General features: G+C 42.2%; 1 protein-coding gene across 1 annotated transcript; it reads right to left on the bottom strand.

The window, feature by feature from the left end:
- Positions 1–1,747: 1,747 nt before the first annotated feature.
- Positions 1,748–3,968, bottom strand: cdkn1cb (cyclin-dependent kinase inhibitor 1Cb). Its single transcript, XM_034588761.1, has 3 exons — positions 3,231–3,968; positions 2,952–3,069; positions 1,748–2,490 (listed from the first exon to the last, which is right to left on the bottom strand). The coding sequence occupies exons 1-2, from the start codon at positions 3,748–3,750 to the stop codon at positions 2,954–2,956; spliced, it is 636 nt and encodes a 211-aa protein (XP_034444652.1). The 5' UTR covers positions 3,751–3,968; the 3' UTR covers positions 1,748–2,490; positions 2,952–2,953.
- Between the last annotated feature and the right edge of the window lie 6,900 nt (positions 3,969–10,868).

Here is a 10,868-nt window from a genome sequence, read left to right on the forward strand (position 1 = left end):
AGCAGGGCTTGTTAATGAGCTCTGTATGTTAACTGTCATCTCTTTCCTGTATGTCCATCATAGCAGGGTTTAATTAAGTTATAAGCTGTGTGCATTTAAAAAAAAAAACCACCAGACACAATACACGGAGGCCTTTGGCACAGTGGCTCACCGTATTTGTGACAACCTGCCACTTATTACGCACGGATGGTCTGATTAAATTGATGAACGTGTTTGTAATAAAAGCACATTTCTTTTACTTTATTTGTCTTTATATTGTGTGTGTGCGTTTAAAAGAGAAGCTTAGCATTTGAATTTCGGGCCTTAACCTCTGACCTCCCTCACAATGGCTCAGATTCAATACCTTTTTGATAAAACGAATGCGATTTTATGTTCTATTTATTGGGACAAATTCTATATAGTTACACAGCTGTAGAGACAAATAAAGGAAGATGACCCCTTTAACTCTGAGGGGGGACTCGATCCCCCAGAATGTGTCCAGTACCCAAAATAGAAGGGACTTCATTAAAGTAACACATGAACAGCTGTTGTCTTTAACATGTAAACTATTGAGAGTTTAAAACTGCACTGAAAGGCACCGCAGCTCCCCGTGGGCATATGGGCGTTAATTAGCTGGATATAGCCATAGATTAATTATAATATTTTTTTTCTACCATTCGTATCAATAGAGCAGCCAGACAAAGTGGCCTTTGTTCTCTGATGCAGGACATTCTGTGGCAGACTGAATGGGTCTTGGCTATGTCTACATGGATTTGCCATATGGCAACAAAAAGGAAAGAATGGAGCCGGAGAGCGCTTTGTGTTGGAAATCAGAACAAGGCCGTCAGAGCTTATGGCTTTGCGGAGCTGACAAAGTCACCGTGGCCATCAAAAAGTCTCCATTTTCATCAAAACATTCATGTCATACAGTCAGAGCCACTCACACAACCAGGGGGAACTTATGGGAAATTATGACATCTCTTTGTTGGCCCTCTCCTGCATGCGCCCTGACAGTGGATCCAGGCCCTGCACAGGCGCATTCAGCCACTGCTGCATTTGGCTTATTTCAATTAAAGGGTAAACTTGCAAGTGTGACCTGTTGAATGGTTTGTTTCAATAGACGAGGACAATTACAAAGACTAGTAGTTTTCTTTTTCCAGCTATGGCAGGTGGCCTCCACGCCCGGTGTATCCACGGCGGGGTAAACACAGTGTGTGTGTGCAGAGTGGGTCTTTAGAGGGCTTGTTGAGTGCGGGTGGATGTGGGGGTGTCTTCGTGGCGGACAAAGCGGGGATCCAAAGGCAGCTGCTGCTTCTTTTAAGGGGCGAAAGGGCCTTTAAATCCCAGCCTATATCCCGCAGCTGCCGCGCTTGCCCGAGGCTGCGCGTCTGAATGTGTTTTTGGCCACGCAAGGTTTACGGGCGTGAGCAGCAGACAGATACAGGCGGGGCTACGTGGAAAAAGTGAAGTACCTGCGTGCCGTGCGGAGGTGGAGGGGTCGTAAACAAGTGTGTGGTAACACTGCATGGATCCTTCGTGGTGTTGGTTGTGCTTCCTTCGCGACCATACGTGCGTAAAATGTTACACATCCTCTTTAAATGCGGCTTGTATTTCACATAATTCAATAAATCTACCATGAAGCAACTGCTCATATTATAAATATCACGTTTACACATGAGACTTCTCATAACCGCATTCAAGGTGGAATTTAAGCACGAAACACCCGATCGGAACAAGCAAAATGGACAAAGAACGAACCAACAAATCAGCTTTAAATTGAAGTGAAAAATATTTTATTCCCATCTTTTTTTGCAAGACATGATTAGGGCACTTGAAGGTATGAAACAAAACACAGAAAACAAACGGCTCAGAAACACAAAGAAAACCTATTTTTCAAGTGTGGACTATGGGGAAGCTACATGATTGCAAAACATCACAATGAAACAAATGTAAATAACAAAATAAAATAAAAATATGCCCTTTGGCTAAATCAACAAGGCATATGACCAATATAAAGAAACATAAATAAATTATAAGTTAGAATAGTCTTAAAAATATAAATTTACAGAGAAAAAACAGAACAGAAATAAAACATTTATTTAGGCTATTGTCTCTATAAAGCTGTACACTTTTTGGCCAGTGTATTTTTTATTTATTTAAGTCATTTAGGATTGCACAGATGTTAAAACATTAACACTGTCGAGTGGCTGTATGCAAAAGCAATAATGAATGCTACATTTGTACTGGATAGATGTCACTCGGCGATATTTGTCATCCCTTCCCCCTGAACCCAAACCGTGCGATCCTGAGAGTCTGGTCCCGGTGCGCCGCGCCGAGCCGCGCCGAGCCGCGCAGAGCAGAGGCAGCCGAGCCCCGGCCGTGCGCCCGTTCTCCCGCACCGTCCCCGGGGTGGGGCGGACCAACCATCTTCGCCTCCTCCTCGATCCTCAACGAAAAAAATTGCGCAGGCAAGTAGTGCAACAAGAAAACGAACGGGGTGTGAGTGTACACCTGGAGGAAGAAGAAGAAGAAGAAAAAGCACGGTGAGTTTTCTGCAGAAGTCCGAACCAACAGCAAAGGCACGAGTGCGCGTTACGAGGAAACAGGAAATGTAACCTCAGCAGCAGCGTGCGTCACCCTTTACCCGAGCACTTTTCCCGCCACACGGTGACGCACACGTCCCCCTCCCCCAACCACTGGTGTTACTACTTCTTCTACTATCACTACTACTGCGATTTCACCACCCCTCCCCACCCCCACCACCCTCCCCTCCTCTCCCCTCCTCTCCATGATAAGCCTGCCTGCGCTTTTTTGGCTCACGTCTCTAATCCTCTACAACCATCCCAAAGAAAAACAAAACAGAAAGAACTCGTTGCTGGACACAAGCTAAAGTTTTTTTTTAGCAACACTATGAATAGTGTCGCGTAAGAATCTTGACATTTAAAACTGGTAAATCAGAATTTTTTTCGTACCTTCAACGGATCCTCTTCCGTGGAGTCTGCTCTACCGGGATCGGAGACTTGGAGAGGTGGCACGCACCCGTGTCACTGGGTTTTCTGTCAGCAGCCCTCCTTCGTTTAACGAAAAAGTCTGTAAAAAAAAAAACAGATGAGACGTTAGAAGTGTTCTCATGTATCCACATAAAAAAAGATTACGCACGAAGGAGCGACAGACAAGGATTCAGGGCGCAGCTCCGGAGCGGAGCGCACAGCCTGGATGAGAGAATTGTCAGTGTCTTGACTGTTATTTACCTGTGATGTGTGTGTTGTTGTCAGTAGTGGCAGCCCTCTTGCGTCTCAGACACGGGACCTGTCTGTGACTCGTCCTCCCTGAGTTGATCTTGTCCGTGCGGTTCTCCTTGACCTCCACCTGGCACGGAGTGCCGCTGCTCTCGGGCACGGCCAAGCGCTCCAGCGCGTCCGTGAGAGGCATCTCCGGCACTGCGGAGTCCGAGGAGGGCCTCTGCTTGACGGGCACACGGGTCCTGTCGTTTTGTACCGAGTCCTGGTAAAACTCCGGCGTGTTATCCACGGGCACCTCTTCCCACTTGTAATCCCCATCCAGCGGAGTGTTGGCCTCGAAATTAAAGTTCCACCTCTGCTGGTCGCGCTCGGAAATCTCCCGCATCTTGGCTGTCATCTCCCGGCTCAGCTCGTCGTGGTCTACCGGCCCGAAGAGGTTGCGGCAGACGCTGGTGCGCCTGTGGAGAGGGAAGGTCCTCCTGGCCACCAGCCTCTCCAGCGCGCTGCACGATAACTGGACATTGGACATGTCTGAAAGGTTTCCAAACAAATTCCCCAAGAAATAAAGAGGAAGATGCCCGATGTGTCTGATTTATCCCTGATGAGAAACGACCGGGTGCTGTTGTAAATGTCTCCTCGCTCTCACGCCTGTCCACACCCCACACTTCAGTTTAAATGTACCTTCGTAGTGAGATGTGGAGTATATAACCTCCAGGGTCCTCGGTCACAGCAGCCACCTCGCACGACCTTCTCATTGGCTGCCTTAAGTCCAACCCCCCCCCAGAATCACACAAACACACACTCACACGCACAACCCCCACCCCGATTCCCCTCTGAGTCAATTTGGCTGCGCACCGATCAGGGCGCACCGTTTGGAGTCTTTTCTCTCGGAGTGTCAACCCTGCATGGGATAACAGAGATCGGACTTTCCCGATGTCAGCGCGAAAAAGTGTCGGAGCTGCACTTTTAGGTCTCCTTTGAGTCCCCGTACAAACCCCTGCATCAATTATCGGACACGGTCCGATAATGGACCTACATTGGATCTGTTGTATACAATCCAAACGTTGAATAGTCGTGTAATCTTTGCGCAGTGTGAGTTGTTTACTATAATGTTAGAATTAAACGAAATACTATTTTAATTGCCCGATGTTTGAACCTCTCTCTCTCTCTCTCTCGCTCTCGCTCTCGCTCTCTCTCGCTCTTACACACACACACACACAACACTCCCTTTTCTCTGTCACCACAATAACAACACGAGCTCCTCGGGTCGTGTAGTATCTACAACAACAACAATCAGGAGAGAGAGAGCTGCTTTTTACGCACGGAAGCAAAGTGTACAACACGAATTTAAGGAAGTCATGAATCCAGATTGGAAACTGAAAAAAACACACACAAGAATTATTCTGAACTTATAATTGTATTATTATTTTTTTTGTATATATTTTTTTTTCAATCAAACTACTGCTCATTTTAAAACGATTCCTGCAATCCAGTTATGTTGTGTTTTTCAGTACTGGCAAACAAATAATATGACTGAAGTGAGGGGAAGTTTTATTCCATGTTTTAAATAAAGCAGCTTGTTGGTATCACACTCAATCCACAAAGGTGTTTATGTGCTACTGTATGGAAGAGTAGGCCTATACAGAGTCACTCCACACCCAGGCGGTCACCATGGTGTCTGCGTGCCGTCTTGGAGGATAAGCATTGGTTAGAGTATGTAGCAAACAGTTTATTCGGTGTTGGTCAAGCATCATTATTTAGTGTGTACATTCACTTCAGTGTGACTGCGTGCTGCCGAGTGCAGGCTCCACTCTGCTGCCCTCAGATCCTCACAGGCAACGCCTTGCAGTGGAAAAGTGGTGCACAGCGCCCCTCTGTGGTTCAAAGCTACCACTGCAATACGTGCATGTTAAAAGTGCAAACGTTGCAAAACTAGTGTGGTGCTCAGAAGTGCCCTTACCTCAGCCTTAAATTCAGTCAAGCTTCTCCAAATTGCACACACTCATTGATATCAGTCCTCTTAATATGCCAGATTTGTTTTGATCAAGATTCATGAATTATTTATCTGGCAATTTGTAACAATGTCAAAATCCTTGATCCTCACAAAATGCTTAGCTTTCCCTCTGACCCATACCACATCCCTCCACCAATTTTTCTGTAAATGCTTCTGGTAGTTTTGAAGTAATGTTGCTAACAAACAAACGCAGATGAAAACACAACTTCCTTGGCACAGGAACTGATAAGCCACAAATCTTTGTGGCTTATCAGTTATTTGTGGACATGTGATCTGTATGGTTAAATGTTTGGCCTTATTGCAGCCTTATCGCAGCAACTGCTGTCATGTTAACAAGTAAACTGTAGCGATTCTGATCTGCAGGAAATTACACATATGTTTTATTTTTATTGGTAACATATTTCTGACTTATCTGTGTATATCTTCACATTTGTTGTATTCATTTCTGTCTCTGGTCTCTTTCTTGTGTCGTCTATGCAAAATTCCACTCCTGGATAAAAACACGTCATCACTGTATCCCATTTTTCCTTGTATTTTGATGAGGTTATTTAAATGCAGAAGGCTATATAGGTTATTTAGAAGCATTTTTCCTCTGTGAGGCTAAGTGGGAGTGGAACATACTCCAGTGTGATGTTTGAACTTGTATATTGATTCCTGTCACAGGTGATTCGCTCACCAGTGGTCAGCTCTCCATACGTCACCTCACACCTGGCTTTAGAACGCGTGTTAGAAACTTCGAGCGTCGTGTGTCATGTGACACCATGATGTCACACGTGGATCATGCAGGTCGATAAGGTCAACAGTGTCACACAAATTCAAGTGTGAGACCACCTGGAGAGGGGATGGCTGCCTGCCTCAAACAGTTCACCTGTTTCAAAGTCCAGGTGGTCTCAGAAAGTGACACCCCCTCACCGGGTGATGCTCTGTTCTGCAGGCTGGAAGTGTGACCAATCTACAGTGATGGTGCAAATGAATTTACATACACATATTGTGCATCAGGTGGTAGGCAAATCACCTCAACATGCACAACAGGAGTATAGTATATAGAACAGGGAACTGTTTTCTTGATCTTATCTAACTGAGTTCTTGGATGAGGATGAATTAAAAAAAATTTGCATCAGAACATCCGTTGTTTTACAGCTCACCTGATGTGATTAACAAAATGAATTTAAAGTATGTTTTTCCTCGTGATTATTGCTTTTAATTCAAGATCAAAAAGAGCAGATCAAATTTGCTGAGCTATGATTAATGCCACAAATATCTGATGATCATGGTCATCATCCGGGCTCTGATCATTACCTTCTTTTTCTGTGATCAAAGCTGGTAGAAATCTCAGCATGGAACGTTAGCTCCCTCTAGTGGTAAAAGGTACGTACTAAAACTTGGCCTTACTGTTATTAGTGTAATTAGCAGTATATGTATACAGAAAAAGCCAGTGTATCTAATTAGACAGTGTTCATGTGAATAATTAAATTAAACACCCACCTTGACCATATTAATATTCCCACGGTAATCAATGAAGTGTATAAATAGTAAATAGTAAAACTCTAGAATGGATTACAGATGATGATGACGAACTGTTAATCAGTTTGATTAAATGACTGCTTTTGTTTCTATAATGTCTGTTAAACAGTCCAAAACATAAACATGTAACATCTAATTAGTTAGTTGAAATTGGTTACTGATTTACTTTGAGAGCTGGGAAGCGTTTCTCCTCATACAAATATAATTGAGGGCAGGAGTTTGAATGCAAAGAGAAAGTTTGTGTCAGATATTTTTATCTCGCAGATTTCATGAGAGCAACGGGTCAGTCGACTCTAATCTGATGTCCTACGACCTGTTTGCAGCAGCGTGATGAATCTAATCACTTCGATCAACTTCAGGAATGTCTCAAGAACATCAAGGCCTGGATGACCCAGAACTTTTTATTTCAAAATTCAGACAAAACTGAGGTCATTGTAATCGGCCCGTAACATGTCAGAGAAACACTGTCTGACCAGATAGTCACCCTGGGTGGTTTTAGTTTGGCCCCCAGCTCCACTGTGAGGAACCTTGGAGTCATGTTTGACCAGGACATGTCATTTGACTCACATATAAAACAGGTCTCTAGGACAGATTTCTTCCACCTGCGCAATATCATGAAAATTAGAAACATCCTGTTTCAGAAGGATGCTGAGAAACTCGTCAATGCATTTGTTACCTCTAGACTGGATTACTGTAATTCTTTACTATCAGGATGTCCCAGTAAGTCTGTGAAAAGCCTCCAGCTGGTCCAAAATGCTGCAGCACGAGTGCTGCCAGGAACTAGAAGGAGAGATCATATAACGCTCTGCATTGACTCACTGTAAAATTCAGAATAGAAGTCAAATCCTGCTCCTCACATACAAAGCCCTTAACAATCAAGCGCCTTCATATATCAAAGAGCTCATGAAACCGTATTTTCCCAATAGATCACTTCACTCCTGAAAATCAGGCTCTCTTGTGGTTCCTAGAATCTGTAAGAGTGGAACGGGAGGTGGAGCCTTCAGCTTCCAGGCTCCTCTCCTGTGGAACCAGCTCCCATGGGTTCGGGAGGCAGACACCATCTCTACATTTAAGGTTAAACTTTAATGGATAACTAAGCCTATAGTTAGGGCTGGATCAGGTGAGTCCTGAACCATCCCTTAGTTATGCTGCTATATCACTGCAACACCTTGAACCAAGAAAATGTTTGACTTCTGTGAGATAGAAGGAAAAGTTTATGTCAAACAAAAGTCATTTTTAGTCTCAGTATATTGTTTTGTTCTTGTCTTATTTCTTTTTGCAATTTTGATGGTTTGTTACCAGGTGTCACATTAAACTAAAGATGGCTGTTGTATAAACGTGTATACGTGTAGGCCTTAATGATACAAATATACTGTATATATTTAAATGCATTGTCACATTTTTGTGACTCTAGAAAATACCTAAAGAGAAAAAAGATCTAAAGTATGGCAACATTTAACTTATCTAACCACCTATAAACCACATGGTGTTTTCCTTGTCTGCACAGTTTACTGTTTTGTGGTCTGGCTGTGGGCTGGTGCTGTTGTTTTTGACCTATAAAGGCATTAACTAAAATGGGCCATTTCCAGGGTGTTGCTCTCCACCCCCACGAGACCCCTCACCTGAACAAACTCATCCTTTTGATGTGACAGAGGGGCTGCAGGCATCACTGTGGAGCTAAATGCTCATTTGATCCCACCATCCAATGCGACACCTATAAAACTGTTTCTCTGTGAGCTGCGTTTAAGCTTGAAGCCGGCCGTCGCTTGACACACCCACTTGCAATAATTTCCTATCTATTTCCTGCCTAATGATGCACTCCACCAAATTATATGTGTGTGTGTGTGTGTGTGTGTGTGTGTGTGTGTGTGTGTGTGTGTGTATATCTTTAAGCACATCAGGCCCTTCAAAGACATGCAGTATGTTTAAAACAGCAGTGAGCAGTGCAGACACAGTTAATGTTTGATTTTCATTAGTGATAACTTTATTGATAGAGCACTTTTCAACACAAAGTATAAAGTGCTGTACAACAAGAAAACAAATGGTTAATATAGAAAGAATTACATCAATAATAATGGTAATAATAATAATAGAGATACAAGAACAACAGTAGCCTGGCACCCCAAGTAAATTCAGAAATATGCCCACTGAAAAAAGTACATTTGTAGAGACATCCTTATTTCATCAGGCAATTCATACCAGAGCCTTGGGTTCGTGATGGCAACACTCTGCCCCCCCATATAGTTTTCAGCCTAGATCCAGGGATTGACAGACTCCCCCCCCGAAGATTGCAAGCTACGTAAATATGAAATAAAAAAATCTGAGACATAGCCGGGTGCCAGGTTGCAATTATCAAGGCGGAAGGTATTAAAAGCATGTATGACCCTTTATGCATCTCTACATTTTGAAATTAATCTAATTTTAGTAATATTCACAAGTTGGTAAAAACCTAATTATGACATGATTATGTCTTATTATAGGCTGAAACTTCAGCTGTGCAACTGATATATTTACACTGCTAACTCAGTGAAATACAGAATCCACAGAGCAGCCGACTGATCTGTTCTTGTTGAATTATAGAAAGATAAAGCAGTTCAACCAATAAAATATGCTTATCAATGGAAGATGTTTCAAATAAAGCAGACACTTCCTCCAAAAGCTAGTTGCAATTAACTTCAATATGAAGTAATCATTCAAATAGAATGTCACTCAGTAGATTGCATATCGCCACCAAGGCCCAACAGTCTCCTTAAGAAACAATAGTTAAATTTATTAGATCTGGATATTTATTTGGATCTGCACCAAATTGCACACACTCTTTTCAGACACTTTATTCATCAAGATCCATAAATTATTCTGTGAAAGATCTACGAGAAACACCTTTAACCATGTTGCATTGGGTATGTGTTCTGTGTTTTTGCACTGTACAGAGTTATGTTTTTAACTTGTTCCTTTGTTATATTCTCTTATTATCAGCATCAGAATCAGAATCAGAAATACTTTATTGATCCCACGGGGAAATTGTGTTTGTTCCAATAGCTCCATGCAAGATTAGAAATATAAGCTTATAAGATTTACAAAATATATAAAATAAAATAAAATATGAAATATGCAAAAAGAAAATCATGTACAACTGTTGGTAGAGGAGGATACAATCCCCAAAAAATTTATTATAAAGACCTAAATTAGAATATCAGTTGAAAAGGCAGCTGTGCATCGCCTGCACTAAATTTGTGCTGTTCCTTTCAAGATAAGTCTTTACAGCTGTGTGCTTTGTCCCGAAGGCCCTTGAAACAGATTTGAACTCTGCCTCTCCACTATTCCAGCTCTGTTTTATGGTCTGTAAAGGTCAGAATTGTTACGTTGTAGGAAGCTTTTTAGTTTATGAATTTCCCTGTGATTATGGGATTTAAAGAGGCACTGTAGGGCTATAGGCTCTAAATCAGAGAGGTTGTCAATATATTAAAATATTTATTGGTTAGAAACAATAAATTACTTCAAAGCAAACAAATGTGTTTTTGTGTTTGAATGCAAATTGTTTTATATGGCATGCAGTCAACATCATAAAGTAAAACGAGGTCAAACAAATACTAAAAAGCCCAGGGCTACTCCTGCTATTTATTTACCCTCACAAATACTAAACCTCTGTCCTCACACTTTATGATCCAAAATGGCTGCTAAAGTGTCAGTATGCCCCATCCAGCCTGTGGAGAATGTTGCAGACACACACACACACACCCAAATGCAAACAGGTGACCAAATGGCACTTGATCACCCTCAAATTTCGATAAAAAAATGTAGAGGTTGAATAACTATACTATTATTATTATTATTATTATTATTATTATTATTATTATTATTAATAATAATAATTACCAACTGCTCAAAGGTGATAATCTTTGACCCACAAAAATCTATTGGGATAAAAGGTACATTTTCCTCCAAGATACAGCTGAGTGAAAATGGGAGATTTTCTAAACTGGAAATCCTCCAGTCCGTTACTTCTGAACCGGAGTCCATAACTCTGGTTACACAAGAGAGAGATAACGTTGTTTTTGCCCTGTGTTGTCAGCTGAGGGTTTTTCCCGGCCATGAAATCAAGTCTCGAG

The sequence above is a fragment of the Hippoglossus hippoglossus genome, chromosome 6 (assembly GCF_009819705.1).
Source record: "Hippoglossus hippoglossus isolate fHipHip1 chromosome 6, fHipHip1.pri, whole genome shotgun sequence".
NCBI classification, from domain to species: domain Eukaryota; kingdom Metazoa; phylum Chordata; class Actinopteri; order Pleuronectiformes; family Pleuronectidae; genus Hippoglossus; species Hippoglossus hippoglossus.